The 27898-nt window shown below is 47.5% G+C and overlaps 2 protein-coding genes and 1 long non-coding RNA gene across 6 annotated transcripts in view; 2 read left to right on the forward strand and 1 right to left on the reverse strand.

Moving 5' to 3' along the window:
* Positions 1–95: 95 nt before the first annotated feature.
* Positions 96–16184, forward strand: PIDD1 (p53-induced death domain protein 1). The gene is made up of 15 exons (XM_072338285.1): positions 96–378; positions 1750–2163; positions 3201–3404; positions 4515–4569; positions 5162–5363; positions 6000–6128; positions 6434–6613; positions 7214–7361; positions 9754–9889; positions 10548–10698; positions 11606–11729; positions 12465–12583; positions 13074–13181; positions 14223–14428; positions 14758–16184. The coding sequence occupies exons 1-15, from the start codon at positions 96–98 to the stop codon at positions 14993–14995; spliced, it is 2697 nt and encodes an 898-aa protein (XP_072194386.1). The 3' UTR covers positions 14996–16184.
* On the reverse strand, positions 5422–27754 carry LOC140252988 (uncharacterized). 2 transcript variants are annotated; one of them, XR_011903758.1, is made up of 8 exons: positions 27707–27754; positions 24098–24188; positions 23376–24006; positions 20981–22157; positions 18421–18613; positions 16525–17534; positions 7252–7379; positions 5422–6092 (listed from the first exon to the last, which is right to left on the reverse strand). It is a non-coding gene; the product is annotated as an uncharacterized lncRNA (long non-coding RNA). The 2 variants fall into 2 exon arrangements; XR_011903757.1 differs by lacking the exons at positions 5422–6092; positions 7252–7379 and having other exon boundaries at positions 16196–17534.
* Positions 22807–27898, forward strand: part of SLC25A22 (solute carrier family 25 member 22) — a 35911-nt gene continuing 30819 nt past the window's right edge. The window contains exon 1 of one of the 3 annotated variants that reach the window (XM_072338286.1): positions 22807–23003. The gene's annotated coding sequence lies outside the window, so the exon portion shown is untranslated. Of the gene's footprint in view, positions 23004–23278; positions 23452–26525; positions 26864–27898 lie in introns of those variants that run through there. The other 2 variants (XM_072338288.1, XM_072338287.1) reach the window with 2 other exon arrangements.

Below are 27898 nucleotides of genomic sequence, written 5' to 3' on the forward strand. Positions count from 1 at the left end.
TCTGCTCTCTTTCAGAGCCATCCTTTCTCCTCTTCCCCATCCCAGCAGCCTGCCGGTGCCTGCCCGCCTAGCAAGTCAGAGCATGTCTGGTCCCTATGGACAAGATGCAGAAGATGGCAGAACTGCTGAAGCTCGGGGACAAGGATGGGGAGGAGGCTCCGGGGGCTCCTTCACTTACGGACTCCTGCTTGGCAGACAACAGGCTCACTCTGGATCTTTATCCGGATGGCTGCTGTCAGCTGCTCCAGCTGTTCGAGAGGCAACAGGCAGACGTGGTGCAGGTGGAGTTCCTCCGGCTCAGCACTAACAATCACTTGCTTGACGTCGCACTGAGCATCCTTCCGCATCTGAAGCGCCTGAAGTCCCTGGTGCTCAAAGGTGAGTTCCTGGACCCCATCACCTGCAAAATAAGCTTCCTTAAAGCGCTTTTGCCCTATGCTAGGGCATCGGCTCTTAGCCTTGCTCAGAGCTGCGTGCAGATTTCAACAAGAATCAGCATCTAGACATTTATATCCTTCCTTTGCCTCTATAGCTGCGAGGGGACCAGTTTTTGGAGCCTGGTTAGGTCGATGCTGCAACACTTTCTTTATCCATCCTCTAGAAGAAGAGCATTTTTTTTGTTTTGCACTGCTATTTAAGGAGAGGGAAATTGAAAGGTGCTTGATTTTTGATAAACGCTCAGCTCCTCTTTCATCTGTGTCAGTATAATGAGCCGCCCTTGTTGTGGTCTGTTCTGAGTCCTAATGTAATCCTCGCATTGTGTTAATGAGCGCAGGTCTGGCAGGGTTCAGCACACACCAGGAGCGGCTGTTCAGTATTTTATCAAAGGAATGACTCGGGGTGTGTGTCACTCTGAACTGTTACATGTCAGAATTATAACATTTCTTGATTTCCTTATCTCTGAATTGTAGGAGGATCCCAATATGAACGATACCATTTTTATGTTAGATTCAGTCATTTGATCTTTGGGAGGTAAAATCTTAATATCACAGGAGAGAAAAGAATTCAGGGTTCCAGCTGAAGGCTCTCACGCCTGAGATTCATTTCTATACCTACTCCAGCTGGCTTATAAAATCTCATACAGATCATTTCATTTGTCTTTTCTCCTGCGGTAAGGTGAGGTTAATGGCAATGCCTTTTATGATACTTGTTTTGCCAGATGGACACGTACTCTGAACGTCCTGAAGTGCAATAAAATAGTTGGACTACAGTTTGTGATGCCCCAGGTACAAAGTTTCTCTTAGACTGTTTACATTCTTCGCCATTGTGTAGCGTAACAACAGTTGCCCTCTCCTATATGCCTTCACAAGGAGAATAGGAGGCAAAGGAGAATTCTGTAAGCTTTTGTATGCTTGACTTCTTTTTCCGAGGCTCAACCATTCACCATTCATAGGGGAAGAACATTAAGAGGCTTGCAAGTGTGTGGGCCACTACACTGAGTGATGGTATGTGTGTGGAGTGGCCTGGTTCTTTCTGAACTCTCCCCCACGTGTAAAAGGGTTCTAGGAGTTCACTGTAATATCTCTAATATCTTCCCAGCAACTCTTTGTGATTTTACCCTTTTCACAGATCAGGAAAGGGAAGCAAGGTGCAGAAAACTTAACTTTGTAGTCAGTGCCTCTCATTGTGATCAGAAGTTAAACATCATCTGAGTCTCCACATTATAGCTTCAGAAAGGAGTGTTATACAAGGCAGGTGAGGTATCCTAGTACTATACTGACTTCTTCCCCTACTTCCTTTTGTACCTAGGTGGCCTTGTCACAGATGAATTTGGTTCATGTCAGCATGGCTCCCTGACAAGCTTGCCAACAGATTTTGGGACCCTGAGGTGTCTCACTCACTTAGATCTCAGCTTCAATAGCCTCTCCACCTTGCCCAGCTGCATCCCTTGCCTCACCAGCCTCCGCGTGCTCTTGGTGAGCCACAACAACTTAGTGACACTTCCTGAGAACTTTGGCTCACTGAGCAAGCTGACCTTCTTCTCTGCTATGAAAAATCAGCTGAAGGACTTACCTCGGAGCATTGGGGAGCTGACAGCACTTGAGGAACTGGATCTCTCTGAAAATGTGTTGGAACTTCTCCCTGAAGAGGTTGGAAATCTGCACAGCTGCACAGAACTGGATCTCTCTGGGAATCAGCTATCAAGCATCCCAGATTCTTTAGGTACCTGTTAGGTGATAAGAAAGAGTCTGCTCAGTTTTTGATACAGGCTAGGATCCCTGAGCCCTTTGCCTCTGTTCCCAGAGTTGCTAGGACAAAGTGTCTGCTACATTAAGGCCAAAATGGGAGGGATGTCCAAAAAAAAACATGCTTGGTTGAGTCAGTCCCTGTGGGCATTAGTAGGGCATGCTTCTGTGAATCAAAAGGCTCCTAAGGTTTTCATGCAACCTAAAATAGTTGAGTCTAGCCTGGCTGTTTTTTGGGAGCATCCATGACTTGGAACATAAGAGCTGGGGCTTAAGAGGAAGCAAACCAGCTTGAAATCAGGCTCTGTGTTATGGAGTGTAATAATCAGAAAGATCAGCATGGTGGAATGGCGATACAGGAGGTGTAATAATCAAAGGGACTACTGTGATAGAAAGGCATTACAAAGGAAGAGTGCTCACCCACCTCTGAAGATCTAGGCTTGTAGGGAAAAATCCATAAGGGAAAGATCTCCAATCAGAAATCACTCCAGAGTGGTAGTCAGCCCTTAAATGAGATCTAAGAGGAGTGCAGCCAGGCTTCACCCCTTTTAGTCACACAGCTGAATTGCCATCACCTGTGCTCACAGGGCTGACTGGGTCCTTTCCCCAGGTGCTCCATCAGTGGTTCAGGCCATGACTCAGTTACCATACATGGAGCAATCCAGTGGGCCAGGTTCTTAATTCCAGTGCCCAGATTCCCATAGCTTTACTGGCTCTTGACTCCTCTCTTACTGCCCAGGGGTTGTCACTGATACTATAAAATACAGAACAGAGATGGCTACACTGCTTCTCTGCTAGTTCAGCAGCCTTGTTTATTTTGGGAACTAAAGATAGGTAGAGCTATTGTGCCTTTGCCTTATTGTACACGTATGTGTGAGAGGAATGGAAATCTAGTGCCAAAAATCAAGTGTGTGTGTGTGTGTGTGTGTGTGTGTGTGTGTGTGTGTGGAGAGAGCTGACGTGCAATACAATTAACAGCATGGATGGGGAGTCACTGCTTGTTCTAACCTGCAGCCAATTTGAAGTCTCTGCGGCAGCTGCATCTTCACAGCAATCTTCTGGTGACAGTCCCTGCATCGCTCGCCAACCTGCCCAACTTGTCCAGGCTTGATCTGCAAAACAACTTCCTCCGTTCTGTTCCCCCCGAGATACAGACTGCACCATTTGTGCACCTCCGAGGCAACCCACTGGGAGAAACTGAGCTGTCCCTGCAGGCTGGTAATTGCAAGGCTTCTGCTTCTGTGGGTTTTGCCCAGCTAGTCTCTTGCTGAGCCCAGCATGGCATGAATGGATTTGGATTAAAGAAAAGAAGCAGGGGGCAATCAGAATAGTGTTTATTTGCCTGATGTAATTAGTAGATGTAATGATTCAGGCAGGTTTTTGGTTTTTTTAATGAACCTAAGCCCGTTCTGAAGGTCTTGGTGGTCCCAGAAACTGGCTTGCTAGTCCTGCTCTTTGGAAAGATTTTACAATGAAACTGAAAATTGGATTATATGAAACAAACCTGTATGGTCACAATAACATAAAGATGGTAGTAAATATCCAAAAGGTTATTTACAGGAAAAACTCACCTACATGGAAGCCTTCAGTCTGCTGGGAAATGCTGAGGCAATCTCCACCAGGGAACAATCTCCAAGAGATGCTGCCTTAGTGGTGGTCAGCCCCTCAATGAGGTCTAGAGAACGTGGAGTCAAGCTCCACCCATTCCAGGAGCACAGCTAAATCACTCTCACCTGTGCTCCCACAGCTGACCCACCTCAGCTGATTAATCAGAGGTTCAGGCTGTGATTACCAATTTCCCATACACAGGTCAGAAGGGTGCATTAAGGGAGAATACTGGTTCTTGGACTTGGTGCATGACCTTCAGGCCATGGTTGCACAGGAACAATCAGAGATGATTCAACTGTACAATTGTCTCCTGCTTTGCCCTTCTTCCCAGGCTGCAGGGCAGCAGCCCTTTCCCTGACACAAAGATGATGTATGAGCAGGAATCTGCGCAGAGTTCCACAATAGTGCTTACATTCACAACAGGTGGCCATAGGTGATCAGTTGTGGCCCTGAGAGCTGCAGGTCTCTTAAAGTGGAAGATTTTCTAACTCCTAAGTTATACCTGGGGGAGAGAATCAGCATTTCCAGTGTGCCCAGGGACCCCTTTGCTTCTTCTTATCCTCCTGCTGCTGCTTGATATGAAGCCCACTACTGTGCAGGCAGGGTTCCTTTAGCAACTTGTGTCAGATTAAGATTAAGCCAAAATTTGAAGGTAAATGCAATCTAACTTGATCTAAATAATCTCTGCCTCCTCTTCCTACTGAAACCTGGATGCTGCAGATGAATCCAGTGCCACAGAGCTACGAAGACTGTTCCTTGCATCACAAGAGGATAGGTATGGTTTTTTACTAAGAACTTAATTACAGTAGATACAACAACGCCCCAGACAAGATTGTACATGGCAGACATTCTGTATGTGCACAAGCAGTTTACTGCCTCACTAGGCCAGTCATAGAATCATAGAATCACCCAGGTTGGAAAATACCTTGAAGATCATCAAGTCCAACTGCAGCCTAACAATAGTACCCTAAACCTAACAACCCTCTGCTAAATCCTATCCCTGAGCAGCGCATCCAAACAGCTCTTAAACACATCCAGGGATGGCGATTCAACCACCACCCTGGGGAGCCTATTCCAGTACTTAACTACCCTTTCTGTAAAGAAGTGTTTCCTAATATGCAACCTAAACTTGCCCTGGCGCAACTTGAGCCCATTTCCTCTCGTCCTGTCACTTGTCACCAGTGAAAAGAAACTTGGCCCACTCTCACTTTAAGCACCTTTCATGTACTGAAAGAGGCCATTAAGGTCCCCCTTCAGCCTCCTTTTCCCCAGGCTAAGGAAATACACAAAGTAGGAGATTTCTCTGCTGATTTTTTGAAGGGTTGGAGTCATCGCTGCATCACACATTCATGTATTTCTTCTGGAAGTTTCACAGTGACCTCTGAAGGTTGTGAAGTGGTCCTGGCCTGTGGCATCCGTTTCTGCTTTCCACCAGAGGCTGCCACTGACCCTGTGAGGATCTACTTCCGAACCCTGGCACCAGACCCTTGGTGGGTGAAGCTGAGACACCATGATGTCCTGCTGAGCAGAGTCCTGGAGCTGCAGCCTCATGGGGTCAAATTCCAGCAGGTGAGGGCAGACACAGGCTGCTGCTGAACAATCTGCCTATGCAGTAGCTCAGCAGAGTCTTTTTGGGAGATTCTCTTAGGACTTTAGAGCGAGCTAACCCCCTCACTGCTATTTGCAAGTAGCTGCAGGACTTACTGTCAAAGAAGTTGCACTGCAAAGACTCAAAGAACACAGCCAGCTTCCTTGGTACTGTGCTGTTCCGGCTCCTTTTTCATCCCAAGTACTTCTGCTTGAGCTGAGCTATAACCTTCCTCGCTCACAACCCTTTCTCCATGATTTTTAGCATTTGCCCTTAATCTGCAGGGAAAGTGGTTCACGTGGTTCCCCAAAAGTCTGATCATGTCATTTTCATTCATGCTGGTCATGGCTGACAGCAACTCACTGAAAGGTTATTTTACCATTTCTGCCCACTGAAAGGTTACTTCGCCATTTCCTGCAGTCACAATATACAGCACATCAGATGTCTCTTGTCACCTCCCCTGAGGCTGCATGACAGAGCAGATTCCCATCTCCTGCCCTACTTCCTGCATACAGACCATGCTCTTCCTCTTCTTGTTTGCCCAGGATGCCACTAAGCAGAGCTAGGCTTGATTTGAGGCTTTATGCTGGTATCTTACGGGACTGCTTTTGTGCCAGGAGGTAGAGATCTGGATGCCATATACCTCCCCAGACACTCTTCACCAGCGTGAGGTGGTCATTCGGACCTTTAGTGGGCAGAGCTGGAGTGACCTGAGAACACGAGTGGAGAAGAAGAGAAAGTCAAAGGTAAGCAGGCTAGAGTGACCGGTGACACATATCTTTCCTGCCACTCTCTTTGTTTTTGCCCAGCTATGGGAGAGTCCACTTGAAATATCTCACTAGCTGAGTTTTGACTGGCTGCTATGAAATTGAGTGGATTTCAGCTGTAGGATTCCTTTCTCATGGAACTGTGTCTGCTGGAGGTGATGACTTTATGTTCTTTCCATCCTGGTGCTCTTATCTGTTTAGGTATTATTGCTTTTCTTTTTCCTGCCATTATAGTGTTGCGTGGCATGCCCATGTTTTCTCTTCTTCCCTGTCTTCTGTTACAGAAGCACATGGCTCACTGTAGTGTTCTTCACTTCTCCTGGTTCCTTGTTGTGTCTCGACTTGTGCAAAATGAATGCAAAGTGCCAGCAGAGGGGACATTGCTCTTTTCCAGTGTGGATCCAAACATCAAAGTGACCTTCCCTCCTGGAGTCACTGAAGAGACTCGCAGTGTTAAGCTGCAGGTACGTATGCCTAAAAAAGCCTCTTGCAGCTGCTAACCTGTGTCAGAAAGCAAAACACAAAGTGAAATGTCTGCCCTACAGGAAGTAGTGTCTGACACGGGTGCCTCATCTCCTAGCACTTTCTGCCTTAGTTTTCCTGCCTGCAAAATGGGCTGTTCTTCAAGCTGCCCCCTGTGGGAAAGTGGGTTTTCTTGTGTTGCTCCCTCCTGCAGATCAGCACGAAGATACCATGAAGAGAAGCATCATTTTCTTCTTGTTCCATTTCAAAACACACTGAGTCTGTCAGAACAGCTCAGCAAGTGAGGTTTGTGGGGATTACTTAAGCACATCTAACTCTAGAGCAGACCCACTAAAATTAGTTGTTCTTTATAGTTGGTGGATGCTGCTAAGTGCTATTATAATGCATTGGCCTGTCCCAACTTGCCCAGTTGATGCCAATATTAAAGCAAAACTCAGATGAAGTTCATTACGTTTCCACTTCCCACTGTGCCCTGAGCCAAGAGCTGTATTTGCCTGCTGAGTGCTTGGGAGTATTGTGTGGGAAATGAGAGGATTTGGGTGTCTGATTGCTCCTTTATCTGTGTTGCATTCTATGCTCAGGTTCTGCCAGTCTCTGCAGAAGAGATAGTGGAACTCACAGGTGATGCAGGATGCAAAGCCAGTCCTCTGCTCTGCCTCTCCCAGGATTCCCTGGTAGATTTCCTCAGGCCTGTGAGAATTCAGCTCCCACTCCCACCTGGGGTCACAGGTCAGTTTATTCTCAAAACTGGAAAGCAGAAAGGCTGTGAGCAAAACAGCAAGCAGCAAGCTGGGCATTTTCTTTGACTCTACTGTTAATAACAGAGTTTTAATAACAGAGTTTTTAGCTTTGCTTGCATGTAAGGTGGAATGATACAAACATGGTAACAAAGATGACGATAAGTATTCAAAAGGTTATTTAAAAGGAAAACTCACCAATATGGATGCCCCCACAGAGAAATACTGCAGCAACCTTCACCAGGAAGCAGTCTCCAAGAGATGTTACCTTAGTGGTGGTCAGCCCTTAAATGAGGTCAAAGTAGGTGGATTCAAGCTCCACCCCTTCCAGGAGCACAGCTAAATTACTCTCACCTGTGCTCCCACAGCTGACTGGACACTTGCCTCAGCTGATTAATCAGAGGTTCAGGCTGTGATTACCAATTTCCTATACAATTCTGTATGCTCTCAGGTCATTAAAAACCTCTTGTTGTTGATGTGTTTATAAAAATATTTACTATTCTCCTTAACCTTAGCAGCCAAGCTCAGTTCTAGCTGTGCCTTGGCTTTTCTAATTTTCTCCCTGCACAGCCTCACTGCATACCTGTAATCCTCATAAGTAGCTCACCAACTCTTCCAGAGACCATGAACTCTCTTTTTGTTCTTGAGATCAAGCCAAAGATCTCTGTTCAGCCAGCCTGGCCTCCTCGCCCGTCAGCTCGTCTTTTGTGATTTTGGGACAGTCAGCTCCTGCGCCTTTAGGACAGTTTCCTTAAAGTATTCCCAGCCTTCCTGGGCTCCCACTCTCTCCAAAGATACCCCCCAGGGGACCCTCTCAATCACGGTCCTAAGGAGGTTAAGTCCGCCCTCTGGAAGTCCAAGGTGCATTTCTGCTGACTCCCCTCTGCGGTTCGACAAGGATCGAGAAATCCAGCATTTCATGATCACTTTGTCCCAGACGGCCTCCAACCTTTACATCCCTCACCAGACCTTCTCTGTTAACAAACAGCAGGTCCAGAGTTTTGCTTCCCCTCATCAGCTCCTTCACCAACTGTGTCAGGAAGTTATCTCCCACACACTCTAGGAACCTCCGAGACCGTTCCCTGTCTGCTGTATTGTAATTCCAGCAGATGTCTGGGAAGGTGAAATCCCCCACCAGAACGAGGGGGAGTGACCTCGAGACCTCCCCCAATTGTTTATAAAGCATCCCGTCCACCTCATCATCCTGGGTAGGTGGCCTGTAGCAAACTCCCACAATAACATCAGTACTGTTGGCCTTAATTTTTATTCTGATCCATAAGCTTTCAACCCTATCATCACCATTATCGATTTCCATGCAGTCACAGTCTTTTTTAACATCAAGAGCTACATCACCGCCTTTCATACCTAGCCTATGTTTTTGCAAAGTTGGTAGCCCTCAATCACAGCACTCCAGGTGTGGGAGTCATTCCACCAGGTTTCCATGATGGCAACTATATCAAAACGTTCTGAACACACAATGGCCTCCAGCTCCTCTTGTTTATTACCCATGCTGCGTGCATTAGCATAAAGGCACCTGAGCTTGGCCTCCTTGCGATCAGCAGCAGCCCTAATACCCTCGTGACCACTATCAGGCATTTCCACAACCACCAGCTTGACACCAGCCCTTGTGTTTTTCCTACAAGGGTGCAAGGCGAGTCGCCCTCCTCCTTCACCAAGGGCCAAGACCTCAGGTGTTTAGAAGCACACCCCTCTCCTGCAAGCACAGAGACACTGAGTATAGTCTCCATCTTGGTGGCCCAACTATAACCCCACCCCTCTTCGTACCTAGTTTAAAGCCCTCTGGATGAACCTACCCAATTCTCTTATTAAGACCCCTTTTGACTGGTGGGAGAAGCCACTCCTATAAGTTGTCAACCGATCCAGTCTCGTGCAAAGAGCCAAGGTCAAAAAACCCAAACCCCTGCCAGGCACACCAAGCTCGGAGCCACATATCTTTTATTTCTTGTGAAGAAGTAAAAGATTCTTGGGTATTGACTTGGCCTTTGTCACCTGACTACCTGGTATTTGTATGTCAGAAGTGCATTGGGATTGAAAAGCCTCCAGTCCGCAAGTTTAGAGAGAGATAAATCTTGATAGCCCTAAGCATTGATGATGAGAATCGTCCAGTGGGTCTCTGTTGTTGGAGAATATTGTGGCATTCAGATTGCCTTATCCTTTTATTACTGCTCTTTAACTGAGTTTTACTTCTTGATGCTGTAGAGAAAAGCCTGAGACTTAACCAGGCACTTTTATAAGGTAAATCACCCATAACTGTGGCTGGGTTTGAAAAGCCCTGAATAAAGGTAGCAAGGCATATACATATATTCATCTCACGTTAAAGAATTCTGCTGTATGCAACAACTTTTGATCATTGCTGTCTTTAGGGTTAAAGTTGGATTGTTCAAGGCTGCATCTTCTTCGTGGGGATGTGGAGGGCCAAACTTGGGATGACATCACCGGTCAAGTGGTGCTGGAACTCACTCATCTCTATGCAATATTTGAAGTCACCCACTTCTCCTGGTAAGTGCAGGATTAATCCTGAGGAAATTATGGGGTGTTTCCCTGTCTTGCTTTTCCCAAACCCCAGGGAGTTATGCCACTAGTTCTATCTATTTCTCTTTCCCTTTGCAAGTCAGATCCAGCTCAGCACTTTGTCTCTACCCATCATTTTTTACCTGCTGATAATAATCCCAATCCCTTTGCCTGTTGTGTATTTTCACTGGAGAAAAGCTTCTGCTCCCCTTGGAATGCTTTCAGTCCTTCTTGTCTGGCAATGCAGAGAAGTCCAGATTTGCAAGCACAGTGTCTTTTGAGCAAATGCACTCAATTTAGTGCTTCCCACTCTGAATCTGTAATCCTTCAGCTACAGGTTTCCAGACCACATTCCTCTCATCTCCCAAGTTCACCATTTCTTCCTCGCTGCCCTTGGTCTTCTTCAGTTTAAATACTTCCTTCCCCCTCAGTCTGAGTACTTACATTCCATCAGCCAGAATCAGCAGATAAGATAGCTGCTGAAGCATTGCTTGAGAAACCCATCTTCTCTCAAATCCTGATTTGATTTTTTCTCCTGTGAAGAAATGATCACTGAAGACCCAAACTATTGACAGTCTCGTGGATATGATACCAACTTCTCTTCCTAGGCAGGATCCATCCTTTTTCTTAATTCCTTGTCTGACAGGTACTGGCTGTGGTACACCACCAAGACCTACATAGGAGGCATTGCCAAGAAAGTTTATGAGCGGTTACGTATGTATCAGGTGAACTTCATTGCTCTACAGAGGAAGAAAGATCCTGAGCAAGTCCTGCTACAGTGTCTCCCCAAGCACAAGGTCTAGTATGAGTTGAGTTGCCTTTCTCCTAAGCTCCCTGGGCCTCTTTTTGTAGTTTGTAAGGGCAACAATGTGCCAAATGGTCCTGCTCTCCGCCCCAGTGTCAAGACTAAGGTATGCTATTATCTCTCTGCACATAGCTGTTTTTGGAGAACTTATACCTTAACAGACAGTGCAGGTCAGTGAGGCGAGGGTTATTTAATCAGACAACTAGCACTGGCCTGGCCTGCATGTTCCAGGCTTCTGTATAATCCTCTGATTTAGTTGCTTCCATTTAATTTATTTGTTCTCCTGTACTGAGAAGACCTGTGGGCATAAACAACTGTAAGGGTTCCTGATATCTTGGATATTGGGCTACAATTCTGTTTCACAAGAAGGCAGCAATGGCACTCACAGTGAGATCAGGATGTTGGGGGTCTGCTTTGTTGCCAGGGATGTTCACGGGGTAAAAGAGGTGGTTTGCTGATACAGATATAAAGAAAAATAGACACACTTGCACTGCCTTGAGACCCCAGATGTTGCAGTGTTGTTCCAGGCTGCACTACCTAAATGAGTTCTCTGATGTCCTCAGCTACATGCTCTTGTACCATGTGGCTTTCTGCAGAGAAGATGTTTTTAGTGACATACTACAAGAGGAGAATGGTAGCAAGTAAATCCCATTCTTTGAAGGCTTATGACCTGCTAAAAAAGACAGAGGTGTTGCTGATGATACCTTTTTATTCTGTACTAAATGTATCTGGTACAGAGGATGTGGGGGTTTGTTCATTTGTTTACGTCCTTTCTGTGGAAAATCATTTTCCTAAATTGAAGGTGAGCGAGGGGAACATAGTAGGTATAGGGACGCATGTCTGGGGACAGATATTTGCTTCAGACCGAAGGTGGAGTCTTGTGTTGTCATCTTTGCCAGGTTGACCCAGTGCTGAAGAAGCTGCAGGACCGCTACCGAGGACCTGAGCCATCTGACATGGTGGAAATGTTTGAAGGAGAGCAGTTCTTTGCAGCGTTTGAGAGAGGCATCAGCATCGATATGGGTATGGTAGTGCTGGGCTCCTTGCTGTTCCTGCCTCTCTGACTTTCCTAGCTCCAGGCCTGGAGTCTATTTTTCCCCATAAAGGCAGTTTTTACAGGCTTATGATTCCTCTTACACTGCTGTAGCCTTCAAAGGGCAATATCCCTTTAATTTTATGACTGATCTGTTTCTGCAGATAGTAATGCCCTTTTCCTGGCATCTCAGATGGTGCACTGGAATGCCTATGGTGATCTAACTCATATTGTTTGTTTCTAGGTGAACATATAGAAAGAAGCCTTCTCTGAGAAGGTATTTCTGAAATGAATCCAGATCAAAGAATTCCTATCACCAAATGCAATGCATATCTCTCTCTTGCTTCCTCTCCATTAGGAGAGAAGGAAAAGAGGGAACAAGACCAAAACTCACAATGACTCCTTTTCATGCCCCACTGTGACTAGATGTCTTATACAGCTGCGAGCTGAGGACCCCATCACAAACATTCCATAGCCTTGCCTTTCATTATTGAACTTGGTCTCCACCTTGTGGCCATTCTCCTCTTACACCCACAGGACCTGCTTTCTCCGCAGCCAGTTTTCTGTTTGCACCCAGAAATGATACAGGGATTAGTATTCTTTCAGATCTCAGTAGGAGTGGACGGTAGCAAAAGAGCTGCTGGTGGATGATGGGTTGTTGCTTAGGCTTGGAAACGTGCACACTTTTCTGCACAGGTTGAGTGTTGTTTGCTTCTCTGACACAGATCGCCCTGACTGCGTGGACGGACGTCTCTCATTTATTTTTTACTCCCACTTGAAGAACATGAAGGAAATCTATGTGACTTCCCCTGTAGACAGAAAAGGCCAAGCTGTAAAAGGCCAGGTGAGCAACAATTGACACTGACATTTTGTTTCCTTCTTCTTCACCATCATCATCATCGCTTTTATGATGCTCCACATGATGATCTCTGAGCTCTGGGCATAACTCTTCTGCTCTTTCCTATGGCTATTCACTTCATTGACTATACCTGGAAGGATCACTCATCAGGATAGCTCACTGATTTTACATTCCTGCCATTAACTCTTGGGGTGTTGGCAGAGCCCAGCCTTTATAGCAGAAACTTCAGTGCCCCTCCCAGTCACGCTTAATTGTGAGGCCATGTTTATGGACTCAGGATAGATGAATTTCTCACCTATCATAGAATCATGGAATCACAAGGTTGGAAAGGACCTACAAGATCATCTAGACCAACTATCCTCCCTTTGCCATACCTACAGAATTCACTCTTTCTCAGGCAGAAACATTATGCTGCAAACAGATTTGCCCATTGCACTTGAATCTGAGTCTCACTGCATGCTTTCTGTTTGCAAAGGTGTCTTTCTACCGAGGGGCAGTTCCTGAGAGCATCCCTGAAGACGCCAGCAGGAGGAGGAGAGGACCAGACTCCCTCTGGCTCGCTACTCTGCCGATCAAACTGCCTGTGAGTTAGTTTGTCTCCTAATCTATATGAGGAAAGAGTGGGGCCTTCCTGCTCAGCCAGTTTTGTCTTCCATTATGACAATGGATGCAAGGATTGATTGCAATAAATCATTCATTGCCCATCTAAATGAAAGAAAGTGTCTTCTTTTTCAGGTATTTTTGCGTGCAAAGGAAGTTTTCTGTAAGTAAAATGAAGGGTTGAGTTGTGGTGGTGGATCACTGAAACATAGCCAGACGGTTCCTTGAATCTTCTTACATCAAAGTTCTATCAGATGTGCAGAGAAATCTCCCATGTGCTTTTTCTTTGCTGTGGTAGTGCTATTCTGCTCTCCATTACCACTTCTCAATGGAGAAATATGAGTAACTGGGAGTAGTCTTCAACTCGTGCCCATCTCGCCAGTCAGGGCACTTGGAAGGATGCACGGTCAGGGAGGGTGGATCCTTTGAATGTATGAAGAATGTGGAGGAGGAGGAAGTGTCTGTTTTGTTTATGCAGTTCTTAGTCACTCAGCTCATGCTGGTGAGGAAAGGAATGGCTTAGGATGAGGTAGTTACAAGGGCTGGTCCTAAGTGTTCTGGTGTGAGCCACTGGCTCCTAGAGGGTAAGAAAGGCACTTTATTTTATGAAGCTTAACCATTTTTCAAGAAACTGAAAGCAATAAATACTTGTGTAGTCTGAATGCTTCACTTCGGATGATGTGCAATGATCCTTTTCTGACATATGCAACCTGAGTTGGGAGTCTAGTCAAAGAACTTAAATGATTCTTTAAAAAATGCTCTGTAAAGCAAGAAAGAAATTTGCCAGTATGAGCTGTGAGTACGAACGTTGTGATCTGATACTTTTCCATGGCACTGAGCGCTGCAGGTCACTGCCAGTGTGAGTGCTCATTGCTTCTTACAGCTGTCCCTTCAGCCCTAAGTTAAAATCTTCCACCATCCCAGTACAGGACGGAAAATTTCAGTGTGGAGGCTGAATGAGCACCGTGTTCTGTGACAATAATTTTTTTAGCAGGTTCTCTTTCTCTCTTCTCTTACGACACAGAGATTGAAACCTCGTTGGGGCGAGACCTCCAGTTCATCAAATGGTTTCTCCTTCCTTCCCTTGAACCTGGGCAATGCTGAGACTGGCTACCTGACCCAGGCAAACCTGCTGAGCATTGCCAGGCGTGTGGGAGCAGACTGGCAGACCATTGGCCTGAACCTGGGCTTGACCTATCGGCAGATAGAGCGCATAGGATACAATAACAGGTAATTCAAAAGATCTTGGCCAAAAAGTCAAGAAAGTAGAAGTGTGGCATGTTATGACTGACCTGCTATGGGGGGGATTACATTCCAAATCAGAATGCTTTAATTTGGAATTTCTGTTAGAGAAATATTCTGGAGAGATTTTAGTGCAGGAGCTACAACTCCTGTGTGATGGCTGGGGAAAAGACAGTCCACGGAGGACCCTGTGTCTGGATTACTTTATTGTGGGGCTTCAGCCATTGGCTTGGACTCAGGTAAAGCCTCTTTGGGTTGCCAGTCAGGAGAGAGTGTCTTGGTTATGTCCCTGCTTCCCTGCTTTTCCTTTTTTTCAGAGAGGACCTTGATAAGCAAATCCTGGACATGCTTTTCTCATGGGCCCAGCAAAACTCAGAGGATCCCGAGTGTGTGAGCAAGCTGATCACAGCCATGAAAGAGAGCGGCCGCCAGGACATTGCTGATGAGATCGAAACCATCATTGAGCTGGGACGGCAGAAATACAGAGAGTCCATCCGCCGTGTGGGCTTGGAGCAGGAGAGCAGCACTGAAGACTCTGCCATAGCCATGACATAGCACCTGGCAGAAGGGAACAGGTTTTTATTATAGGGGAATCTCAAGTTCTAACCTAAGGATTTTTGCTCCAGCACCTGCCAGGCTTGTTAGATGTCACTCGTGCACTTGTGTCTTTGACAGACTTACAGTCTTGTTTTACAAAGATGTGCAGATCCATAATCCTGAAGAGACCTTAACTTGCCTGAGAGTAAATTTTCCCTTGCAGTTTCCAAGAGAGATTCCTCACATCCTCTTTGTGAAATGTGCCAGTGTACTAGTAGAGAAGTTTGCAGAGCTTTGTGAAAAGCATGATATCCATTTGCATTTTAAAAACTGGTCTGGCCAGCTGTAACATTAGCACTGTTGTGGGACCAGCATCAACTGTGCTGAGCAAACCTCCCAGTTTTGTGATTTGAATACCTTGTAAATGGCTGTAAGCATTTATTGCTTTTTAACTGTGCAGTGACTGACTACTGATGTGCCCTTCTCTTCCTGTTACACATCTCATAATATGCCTCAACTAATGGCCCACTAATGGCAGTGGGATGTTGCACACAGGCTGTTTGGATGTCTACTGTAATCTACATATGTTCAGCTCAGTCAGATTAGGTTTGAATTCAGCATATCCCACCCTCCGAGCAGTATTTAAAGGGATATTCTCAGTCTGAAAGCTTGTATAAAAATGTCAGCTTATAACATCCAAAGTCAATCTGCAGCTTTAGGTTTGAGAAGTCACGGTGCTTTCTTCCCCTTTTCCCCCAGTGAATAATCATCAGTGATCGAATGCTGTACTTCAGACGTGCAAACAATACTATTGAAAGAGGGGCATAAAGTTATTCCTTTTTCTTAAGGCATTCTATCATCTGACACCATGGAGGGCATGGAGTGAATGCTATAGCACTGGACAAGGACTTTTAGACTTGAGCTGTAGCCTTGGGCCTGGGGAGTTACTTAGAGCTGATCTCTTAGGCCATGCTTCCCCTCAGGTTTTGTGCTGGGTTTATGTCAGCAGTTGTCTTTAGGGTGCATGTAATCTCTGGTAGCGCATCATAAATTCTTGCCTGGAATTCTGATGTATACCAGCAAGGTATTTGTTTCTAACTCCAGTTCTGGAGAAGATGCATTCGGGCATATTGCTCTCATTAGAAATAAAATAAGCACTTAATTGTTTCATGTCCTTGCATGGTCTGCTATTCCGTTTGAAGTATGAGAAATAAATACACTGCTGTGCTGGGCAGTGCTTCATGGAAGTGAGGAGAGGAGCTCTGAGTACCCCTGGCTGCAGGACAGACTCCAGCTGACTTAATGGTGTCATCGTAGTCAGCTTCGTTGTGCTAAAGAGGAGCTAACCAGGAAACACGTTTAGGGTATAAGCTTGAAAGGCTGAAAGTATGACTGGAGCTCATGGGGACCAGATCTAGGCAGCACAAGTGCTGCTGGGGGGGTTAGTGGGCAGATGTAGGAGATAGGACAGGAGACAGATATGCCAAAGCCTAGGCAGTATCATCCGAACTTATGCTTGTAACATGAGATGGATATTAAGTAACTACCTCAGAGATGTATCATCTCCAGTCTGCTGCTGCATAGCAGCTGCTGGGCTGGGTGGCCTTGCTGCTGGTTGGTTTTCTCCTTGCAGCAGCACTGAGCGAAGCACTCAGCTAAGGATATGGAGCTGCTGGGAAATCAGAGCAAACCCCCAACTGCTCTTTTCTTCAGCTGACTTGGCATCAAATATTTGCACTGGATGAAAGTCAACAAGAAACTTGTTCTTTCCAGGTGTGTTATCTGTATCCGTAGACTCTTGGAGACACAGTAACTCCTTCTTAAGCCTGAAGTTGGTTGCTATGTGTGGGAAATGCTGGTTACAGTTGCAGTACATGGTTGAAGCAGCAAAAAAATTAAATGAAGTGGCTTTTGTCTTTTGATGCCTATTGTGGTTTGTTTGTTTGTTTGTTTCTCTTCTTATTTAGTTATTTATGGACTCTTAATTCATTACAAACAAGAATATCCTCTTTTGCTTCCCAGATTCCACTTTCAGCTCCCACCATTTGATAAAATGTCCTGCTGATTGGTACCCTACAGTTTTGTGTCCATGTTAGTCAGTGTTACTCTGCTCTTTCTTTCAAAAGGGAAAGGAATCTGGTTTCCTTTCTGGTTGATACTTGTTCCGGTTCTCAGCTTCCTTGAAGCAGCTCTGGAAATGAAGAAGTCAGGTAGGCATCATGAAGATGTAGAATGTTGCCTCTGTCTTCCTTCCTTGCCCTAGGTCTGAAGGTTTAACCCTTACTGATGGTTGCTTTGGGAGAGTGAGACTGGGATCCTTCTGCACAGTTCGTTCACTGAACACCAGAGCAGCTAATGCCTTTTCCAGCTGGGAGACAGCAGAACTGTAAAGTGCACAAGGCGCAGGAAGGATGCTCAAAAAAGAGTATTATAGAGCAATTTTTATTCTGTTCACAGCAGACTGTTACATCTCCTGGGAAGGAATGAAGGTTGTGTAGGCGGTTGCTATCCGCTGTTTCTCAACTAGGTGGCACCAAATGAAATGATCCAACAGCACCTGCAAAAAGCAAAAGAAGGTACTTTTCCCCCACCGTGCGTCGTTCTAACGCTGACTCATTGCTGTGAAATGTTCGAGGCCAAAATATAAATGTTGTGTTCAGAAAGTAATTGGATAAATTGGTGGGAAAATGATCTGTTAAAAGCCAAATGAATACACAGAGCCGAATGCGTTCCCATGTGGAGGGACTGAAAGGCTCGAGCTGCCTTTCTCAGGCAGGAGATGAGTAAGATGGCAACAATGGAGTAGGTGGAAAAATTGAAGCAGGCAGAGGAAGCAGATAAGACATCTCTATTTAATAGTTTCCTCTAGAAAGTCAAGGTGGTGTTGCAAGTCCTTCTCCTGCTGCCATGTGGATGTGGGGAGACCGTGCTTGCGTGGGTCAGAAACAACATTGGTATTTATAGCTATTTTTAATGAAAACACAAATAGCTTGAGAAATGGTTGAGCTCTATGACTTCATAATCCACAAAGCAGATGTTAGAAAAAGGTACCAGGATGGATACTGCAGGTCCACCCATAGGACAGACTTAGCTCCAAAGCAGCAATAAGAGTTTCAAGATTTGGGCATAAGCATGGGATGAGGATACAAGTGCTCTGGGTAACCCCAGACTCTCATTATGCTTTATTGTGCTGATAAAGAGAAGCTTTAGAATGCATTGAGAAATAGGACAGGAGAGTTGGCCAAGGGACTCGGTAACTAGACAGCTGGAGGAGGATGTGAGCTTAGGTATGAATCTTCCTCTTGCTTCTTCTTCAGCACAGCCTCTGTAGACTCACATTCCCTCTGGAAAAAGCAATGTCTTTCCAGAATAAGGACAAATGCTTTGGGTTTTCTTCCCTCCAAGATGGAGAAAAAGGAAATCTTTGTGCTTTCTGAATTCACCTGAGGACAGAGATGAGATTGAGCAGGTGATGTGCTGCTGGTTGGAGCTGGTCCTTTCCAACACCACTTCCCACACAGGTTGCTGGCTTCTGGGGCCCAGTATGTCCTTCATGTCTTTCAGCATAACTACTGTTGGGCAGAAGATCTTGACAAGGCTTTAATCCTGCTGCACTGAGAGCAGCAAGAAAACACCCTGAAAAATCCCTTACAACGTCTGATTTGGTCACAGTTCAGGCAGAAAAATAAGATTGTGCTCTTTAAAGAAGATATTCTGTGTAAACTGCTGTGCAAGGACAGCGGTTGGAAGGCAGAGGTTGAACCATCAGCTTTTTCAGGTAAGAGCTCAGGGTCCCTCAATAATATTGCCCTGAAAGAGCTGAAGACAGCTCCAACATCTTATCATCTCATGGCAATAAGTGGATGCAGCCTCCAGCTCCCTGTCAGCAGCCGTGCCCAGAGCAGGACCTGGAGGTTGATCTCACAGCCAAGACTGTGCCATTCATTGGCGCTCAATAAACAAAAGTGCCCTGCTTCTTTATGAGGGAGATAAGCATGCAGTGCAGAAAGCTGCTTTCCTTTGTGCTCTCAGTGCTGAGTGTAGGAGTCAGAGCTGGCTGCCGAGCTGGGCTGGAGGTGTCGAGGCACCACTGCTGCAGGAAACCCAATGGAGAAAAGTGTGGGAGTGGGGTCTGTAGTGTCAGGCAAGCCAGGACTATGCCAGGCACAGAGAGAGACTGCACGTGTCTGGGTAGCTCTTCCTGGGCCTTTGCATAACAGAGTTGCAAGACGTTACTGTCTCTAAATGTCACAAATGTTACAAATTGCACCTGTAACCCTTTTTAGTGAGCAGCGATGGAAACGTGCATTTATTGATCTGTTTATTTACTCAGAGACTAACAATTCTGAGCCCTGATTTTACTGTTTTCACTGAGAAAAAGTGGCAGGAGGGCTTGCTGGCCAGCTAGTGAAGAATGCTTGTATGACTCAAGCATCAAGGGCTTTCCTCCTGTTGTTTATTAAGCATTTGAATCAGGTAGCTTCTAAAAACACAGCTCCCTCAGGACTGATGGCCAGAGGGGGTAGACAGACCATCTATGTTGGCTCACCTGCATGCTTCTGTGGTCTTGGACCCTTGGGGGTGATGGCCAGGTTTGAATCTGTGAATCAGTTAATGAGTCTTTGAATCAATTAAAGCTCTTTTGCTGTACTTTCAGCAATTGGATGCTGGATGCCTCCCATATCCCCTCTGTGCCCTTACCTTTGGCAATCAGTCCTGTAGTCTCAATGAAGACTGGGCTTATTTGAGATTGATTTTTCTTGGAAATGATGTTGACTTTGTGCTAATAGTCTGTTAACAACTCTTCAATCTTTGTCAGTTAAATTGTCTACCAGAACCATTCTCTTGTCCGGTATGGCCACTAGGCCAAGATATCAGCAACAGAGCTCATCAGGTTTGTCTTTTTTAAGCCTCTGTTTAATACCCACACTCATCATGCACTGGAAACTTTGTCAGCACTCCATAACTTACTGAAATAGAAAGCAATGCAAATGGGGAAGGAAGCTGAAAAATGAAACCTCTGGAAAGCTTCCTCCTGTAGGCAGACTGAATTTGATGCACTTCCTCGGCAGTGTAAAAACAACCCATATTCTCTTTGTCAGCCAAGCTGATGTTTTCCCCACTGTTTTCTCTGTCAAGAGATGTGGGATTTTGAGATTTCAGTTCTGCATGGGGAAAAGCATGGAGCAGAGAAACACAAAACACTTGCTGAGCCTCTCTGGGTGTTGGAATCACATTGTGCAGGCAGTATCTCTGTGTAGCAGGGTCTGAGCTCTGCTCCCTGCCATGCACAGAAGGGCAGGGGTGTGAGCCACGGCAGGGGTCCTGCCTGGACAGGATGTCAGATCAAACCTCACAGGTCGCTGCTGCTTTTGAAGCTCCTCTTTGGTCAGGACAGTATTAAATGTATTTTGTGTGTGGCAAGAGAAATAAACCATGTCTGAGAGCACAGGAAACCTTGACAACCTGGCACTTGCTGAATGTGAATTCTGTTCCTCTGCTCTTTTTTAATCCCCTCTCTTAAAGGCTGCCAGAGGAAACAGGTCCTTTGCTCTGTGCAGGTTACAAAGAGCAGTTGTTGTTATGCAGCAGAACCAAAAATAAAAGTGGGTGATTCTGCAGTCCTATTGAAACTCAGATTAAAGCAGGGCAATGTTAACCTCTTCCTTGCCAGGGGACAGCACTGCCCAGCCAGCCCATCTAGGGGACAGCAAGTTATGATAAATAGCATAATTGTTCCCCTCTACCCACAAAGAGTTCAGCTCAGCTTTAGTCCCACTGTGTACAGCCAAATGAAACCCACTGATGCCTTTGCAAATCATGCTGGTGGAGCGGGGACCCAAAGAAGTCCCTACAGTGGCAAATGCCTGGATCTTCTCTGCCTGGCTCTGCAGCCTCTTTGTGGGGGACACTGGTAGCAGCTGTGCTTCCTGAGCTGAAAGGTTTGATGAGACCTAGGGGGAGTCAAGAGGGGAAAGGAAAGAAGAACAAGGAGGGTTGTACCTGAGATTTCCAGGAAGGCAGAAAATCTTCATCTGCAGTGGCTGGCATTGCTTCCAATCCATGTCCTTCCATCAGATGAGTCCCCTCTAGTTGCACTGTTAGTGGCTGTGTCCCTTTGTCCCAGCACGTCCGCACATGGGGATGTTGGTCCTGGCATGATGCTCAGCCAAAAAAATCCCACAAAGCACAGAGTCTCCTTCCAGAATAGCTGCTGAATGATCAGGAACCAGCTTTCTGGAGAGAGCTTTGTCTCCATGTTCTTTGCTGAATTTCCAGGTCAAAAGTAGTGCAGGCTTCTCCCTTTTTACTTCTACATCCATCTCATTAGCACTAGCATCTCATATTTTACTGACCTCTGGTTGGCATCTTCTTCTCACTTTAGGTAACAGGTCTGACTGATAACAAGCTCCTCTCATTTTCAGGCACGTGCACACCTCAGACATGTCTGGGCATTTTATCCCAACTCCATTTCATTGCCATTTCTGTGTACACGGTGTGCTTGTTAGCCTTGTGCTCTATTGTCCTTTCCTCAGCAGTGTGATGTCAATGACCATTATTCCAAGAACTACACAGGTCTGACTGGCTGCTGCTGTCAACCTCATGTCTGTTAGTTTCCAAAGCTTGCTGAAATGGCCTCAGTGGATCTTCTGGTAAAAGGAATCAGGTCTGTGGGCCCCATCTAGTATTTATCCATCCCCCCGAAGACCACAGACCCACTGCTATCACACCCAGCCTGACCTTGAAGCATACAAGTCTCCTTGCTCCTTGCATACCGGCTGGTCCACATCCCTGGCTGTACGTGTGTGAGGCTGGAACTGATTCTGAGGGAATCCAGAACCTGATTCTCACTTTTGGGTCCTTGATATAAATCAGGGAGTGTTCGCTGAAATTCTTGGAATAGCACAGAGCAGTCTAGCACAGAGATCTTGCTATCAGACACCACGCTAAAAGCCAGCTGTGTTCTTCTTCTATTTTGCTACCCTTTAAACTGTTTTAAAAAGCAGTTCCCTTTGCTCGTCCTTCACAGACTCCTTATTTTCAGCTGGCCAGCTGCAGACCCACATCAGGAGGTCTGATCAAGGTATGGGCTCCTCATCCCGTTGCACGTGTGTGTCTGCATGATGGTGCCGCAGTCCTTTCTGCCTCCTCCGTGCTCATCAGGGGTGTTGTTCTCAATCTGCAGCAGAAGTGAGAAAAACAGAATCCATCTGTTTCAGTACAGAATTGGGCAAAAACAACAGAAAGTACCGTTGTTCTGTCAGAGATGGTGCTTGGGGAGCTGCTGCTGTGGCCTGGAGATGGTAAAGCCAGGCAGCTGCAGTCAGGGTCCACTCATGAAAACCAGCTTTGTCTTCATTTTGTCGATAACATTTTGAGGTGTTGTTTTGTGTTATTTTTTTAACCCGTTTGTTTGTTCTGTAATTTTACCTGTGCTGTAAGGGAGCTCACCAGGGAGCTGGCTGATGGGAGGGCTGGGTTGGAGACCCATTATCAGGGTGAAGACTGCCAGGAGGCTTTGCACATCCCGCTCGTGTTACAGAGCATGGGTTCAGCCTATGGACACTGTCGGGTCCAGAGCCCTCAGTGATGTCCTGGAAGCAAGGACCTGATGTCACGGGCTTGCACAGCACCTCCATGCACAGCTTTCTCGCATCCTCAGGCTGGTCGTTATTATGTCAAACGCTGCAGGGAATGTAAGGAAGAGGGAGGAGGGGAGTGCAGCGTTTTTCCCGCAGATCTGAGCACCCGGAGCTCCTCTCCCCAGGGCCTCGCAGTCCGGGAGCGCAGTGCAGGCCCCGGCCCCGCTCCTCGTTGTCATGGCGACTCGGTCGAGGCGGCGGGCGGGGAGGGCCCAGTGGCGACGGGCGGGGAGGCCGCTTCGCTCTTCCTGCGCTGAGCGCGACCAGAGAGGGCAGAGCTGAGCCGTTCCGAGCCGCACCGAGCCGAGCCGGCGGGAGAGGAGCTCCGTACCCCGCTGCACACCGGCCTCGGGCCCCGGCGGGAGTCCGCCGCTGTCAGCACGGTAAGTGCGATCCCCCCGTCCGACGAGCGCCACCGCCGCCCTCCCCGCATGGTGTCCGCCGCTCGTCTTCAGCGGGCCCGGGGCTGCGGCTCGCCTCCCGCGCTGCCCCAGCCCGCTACTCCTGCCCGGAGGTGGGGCCAGAAGCGCGTGTGGGGCGAAACCCGACTCGGGGAGGGGGGGATCGCTTCGGGTCCCCCCTCCCGGCTCGGCCTCCCCGCGGCGCTGGGGGCGCCGGCGACGCGCCCCGCGCTCTTTCCGCCCGCGCCTCCCCGTCGCGGGGACACGTGTGCGGCGCCCGGAGCGCGGCGGGGCGGCCGCTGCTCCGTGGGGAGCCGTTCCCGTGCCGCTCCCGGGCTGTACGCTGCGCCTTACCGTCTCGTCGCCGGGCTGGGACGGGCGGGTCGGCCTCCGCGCGACGCTGGGCTCCTTCCTAAGCCGGCTCTTGGAGGTAGGTCAAGGTTATTACCGCGGATGGGAGCGTGCAAGTGTGGATAGCTTCTGGGGTTTCCTCAAGGTCACCCCTGGAAGGGGAGACCCCGAGCATCCTCTCATCCTCTGCACCCTGCAGATCTGCTTGGCTCGTGGGAATTGGATTTTCCAGTGCCCCAGGCCTCTCTGCTGCGGGGGGTTCGACATGTGTTTCCTGCTGCCACGCTGTCAGTCCAACAAGCATCGGAGCAGGATGCCAGCTCTACTCGTTTGGCCTAAAATCTCAGTTTCTTTTAACTCCTCAGAAATCTCAGCACTCTGGCAAAGACTGAGCTGCTTGCTGGCACTTCTAGGCTGGCTTTGCCTTGAGGACCTGACCTGTCACACTGTGACTGCCGGGTTGGAAGCCGCAGTGATTCTGATCCTCTGCGTGCTGTTGGTTTACGCCTCCTAAGTGCTCTTCTTGGCAGTGGCAAGCAAAAGGCAATCAAACCAGAGTGCTGCTGGGCTGATAACAGCGCATCGTGTGGGGTTGGCTGGCAGTTGTGCTCTCAGTCGTAGGCTGTTTTGCTTTCTGTTGTCAGCAAAGGTACAGAGAAGGCCCAAATTGAGTTATTCTAAGCCCTTCACCAGTAAACAAACACCATAACTTCAGAAGTGCTTACCCCTTTTGAATTTCTTCCTTGTAGAATTTTGAACTGTGCAGTACTCCATATCGTCATTCATGCAGATGCAGCATTTCCTTTCTGTAATGACCTGAAAGAAGGTTGCAGAGAGGTGGGTCTTGGCCTCTTCTCTTAGGTAACAGTGATAGAATGAGAGGGAATGGCCCCAAGTTGTACCAGGTGAAGTTGGCTATTAGGAAACATCTCTGAAAGAGCAGCAATGCACTGGCACAGGCTGCCCAAGCAGGTGAAGTCACCATCCCTGGAGGTGTTCAGAAAACATGGAGACTGTTGGGGTGTGGTGGTGATGGGTTGGTGGTTGGGCTAGATGATCCTAGCGGTCTTTTCTAACCTTAATGATTTTGTGATTCTTTGGTGCTGAGCTCCTGGGCTTGTTTGTTTGCGGCATGATGGTCACAAGGAGATGTGCTGCATTCTGAGGTCAGCACTCCGGGCAGGGGTGGATGGCTGTGCTGGGACATGGAGCATGGTTGGATCATAACTTGGAGCATGGCCCTGCTGTGAGGGAACATTCATGGCCTTGTTTGACACCTGGCAATCTTGTTAATGTCTTAGTAAGATGCCAGGGCCCTAGAAGATTGTCCCACTGCCATTTTAAGAAGGGATAGCATGCAGTATTGAGTTACACAGAGGTAGGAGTCACTGGCAGCATGCTAGGGTCATTTGTTCTCCTTCTCCAGATGCACTTAGGTTAGTGTATGAGATGGGGGAAATACCTACCTGACCTGACATCCTTGGTTAAAGGACCAATTTTACAGATCCCTTAAGAAAAGCTTTTCCATGAGGGGTAAAATACACCCAAATAAACCCCCTGCAAAGACCCTGCCGCCCTGGGTGGTTTGGATTTCTACATGGCAGTTTCCTCTTACACATCTGCAAATAGAAAAGTATGGCATATTTGTTGCCCACACTGGGGTTATTTGCTTGGAAAGGCACCCAGGCAGGAATGCTTGTTCTTGGTGTCAGAGGAAACGTGATGGGATGCTGTTTATTTAATTTGTGAGCTCTTTGCTTACCTTGATTTAACGCAGCCCATGGTGAGCCACTCGCAGGCATGCAGTTTTCTGTTTATTTTGTTAAACTTTCCACAATCAGTTCCTGTTCTCACTTCTCTGGTGCTGCTGTGGGTGGGTGGCTCCACCTTGTTGGCCTCCCCTTGCTGAGCTCCCTCCTTTCACCGATGTGGTGTGTTGTGTATTGGGAAAGTCATCCTGACACAGAGGACTCTGAGAAGCCTGTGCTGAAGCGAGGCAGTGTGCCCAGGTTACCAGCAGCCCTTCTCTTGGCCATGCTGCAGCTGCTCAGCCCTGGAAGCAGAGGTATGATTAACGGCCGTCTTCAAATTAAGTGCTCAACTGCTTCAGGGCTGGGTTCTGAGCGCTACAAGTAGTACGGGCAGATCTCCCACGTGCATATCACGTATACAGGGCTCAAATTCCTCAGTGCTCAATTTCATCACTGGGATGCGTAGCCTTCCTGCTCTTACTCCACACATGAAAGCAGTCTGCAGCCCATGCTCTTGGCCATGACCCCTTTGGCAAGGCCCTTTGGTGAAGCCATTGTGCTGCTGTCTTTGTTTTCCTTCTTTTGCCAGGTAGGCTTATTTGTAGTGCCCAAGGCAGGATGAACGCACAGCTTTGCATTGTTTCCTGCTCTGTCTTCCTAAGATTGGGGACAGCTTCCTCATCCACATTCTGGGTAAGCTGAGCTCTTCTCTGTGCTGTGAGGCAACAGGAACACTTGTTGGTTCATCTCATCCCTGGGGAACAGCTGTTGTTTATGATGGCTATCTTGCAAGGGTGGTAATTCTTCTAAGGGACATAAAACACGCTGTGTTCGCCTGACCCTCTTTCCCTGAACTGCGTCCCACTTGCTTTTGCAGCAGCTAAATGCGTGCACGGCGTGGGCAGCTGTTGTCTTTTTGATAATGCTTTTTTTTTAAAGAAAACTAAAAATGAAAATGGAGTGATATCCCACTCTGATTCTCCAGAACTGCCAGAGGAGATTGCTTGGACACAGAAGTGCGGAGCGCTGCAGAAATGCCAGACGCAGTATAAATAACTAAACTCAGCCCCCAGCCCTTCCCAAGAGAGGAACGGTCTGGAGAAATACTTCAACAGATGGTCTGGGTTTAGCTATAGAAGGGGTAGGAAGAGATGCCAGGCTGCTGCTGAGCTCCGTGTGGGCACATGTCCAAGTGCGATGGGCGCCATGCTGCGTGCCAGCCCCATTTGCAGCCCCTCCATGCTAGGGAGGGCACCTGTGTGCTGCTGGGGTAGTGCTGGTGATGCATGCTGCGTGCCTGGTGAGCGTGGGACATAGGGGATGGGCAGTTTCCCATGGTGGCAGTCCCAGCTGGCTCCACTTGGGGTTGTGAATTGAAGCCCAGTCAAGAAGCCTCTGTCCTAGGATTGGAGCAGTGTATCTGCTTCATGCATTGCAGAACCATCAGTATTCTCCCAGAGCAGCATGCCCGTTGCTCAGCTCTCTGGCAGACCAGTTTGGAATGTCTGACGTTCTTGCCAGCTCCTGCCACGTGCTCTTCAGTGAAGTGGTGTTGGTTGGTGGTTGGAGCAAGCAGTGCTGTGTGCATCATGCGCCTTGGGGTGGGTTTTTTGGACACTCTGAGAACAAATCTCATTCCTAAACAATGCAAGACGAATCCCTTCACTGAGGATGCCAGGTGTGCCTGTTATACGTGAATATACATCTGGCAGCACTGCACTGTGCACGTGGAGCAGCCAGGTAAGGAGTTAGTATCTAGAGAACAACTTGCCAAGTTTCATCTTATTTCTCCTTTTCTTCCTCTCCCTTGTTTTCCTTTTTCATGTTACCCATCTCCTTCTGTTCCATATAGATGAGCAGGACTGTGTGTGTTCTTTGCTTGTAGCCTCCTAAATGCATTTTCCCCCTGCTGGGAGTTCCTGCCTGCATGCAGCCTGCTGAAGGCTCTGCTGATTCACAGCTCTCTGGGTGAGGAGGGAGCTGACGGATGGATCACGCTGCAGCCTACAGAGCTGCCAGGCAGCGGTCACAGTCCCCTTGGCAATTCCCTGCTTGTCACGGAACACGTCTAAGTTTCCCCTGCAGAGCTGCTAACCTCTTTAAGGAGCAACGTGACCCATGTGGGACTGCTGACGTGTGGTTAGTAAGGAACCATTTTGTCATGTTCCAAAGAGCTTTGGCATAAGCAAGCAGCTGAGATGGGAGAAGAAATATGTGCTTTGTGATGCAGGAGCAAAGCAGGTACATTCATGTGTCCTCTGAGAGCTATCCTGGAGCACCAGCAAAGGGATGGCAGCAGCAGTGTCCTCTGAGAGCTATCCTGGAGCACCGTTCCTGTGTCTGGGAGGCAAGGAGTGTTGCTTAACGTGACATTTAGCTGGCACTTTCAGTGCATTAGGAGTATTAATCACATTCTGTCTTCGATAGTGGGAGGTGATGATATACCTTCCTCAGAAAAATCTCTACCCACTGTAGCAAAGCATTTGGGATGCTAGGAAGATATTCTGTGTAGTCTCCTGTAAGATGGAATGATACAAAGATGGTAACAGACATTCAAAAGGTTATTTATAAGGAAAAACTCACCAATATGGATTCCTTCACTGGGAAATGCTGAGACAATCTCCACCAAGGAATGATCTCCAAGAGTTGCTGCCTTAGTGGTGGTCAGCCCTTAAATGAGGTTTAGAGGAGGTGGAGTCAAACTCCACCCCTTCCAGGAGCACAGCTCACTCTCACCTGTGCTCCCATGCTGACCTGACACTTGCCTCAGCTGAT

Source organism: Excalfactoria chinensis, chromosome 5 (assembly GCF_039878825.1).
Source record: "Excalfactoria chinensis isolate bCotChi1 chromosome 5, bCotChi1.hap2, whole genome shotgun sequence".
Taxonomy (NCBI): domain Eukaryota; kingdom Metazoa; phylum Chordata; class Aves; order Galliformes; family Phasianidae; genus Excalfactoria; species Excalfactoria chinensis.

Coding starts and splice junctions, on each gene's coding strand:
- PIDD1 (XM_072338285.1), top strand. CDS start 96: ATGGACAAGATGCAGAAGATGGCAGAACTGCTGAAGCTCGGGGACAAG. Junction 379..1,749: donor GAAGTCCCTGGTGCTCAAAG/GTGAGTTCCTGG, acceptor TTTTGTACCTAG/GTGGCCTTGTCACAGATGAA. Junction 12,584..13,073: donor GCCAAGCTGTAAAAGGCCAG/GTGAGCAACAAT, acceptor CTGTTTGCAAAG/GTGTCTTTCTACCGAGGGGC.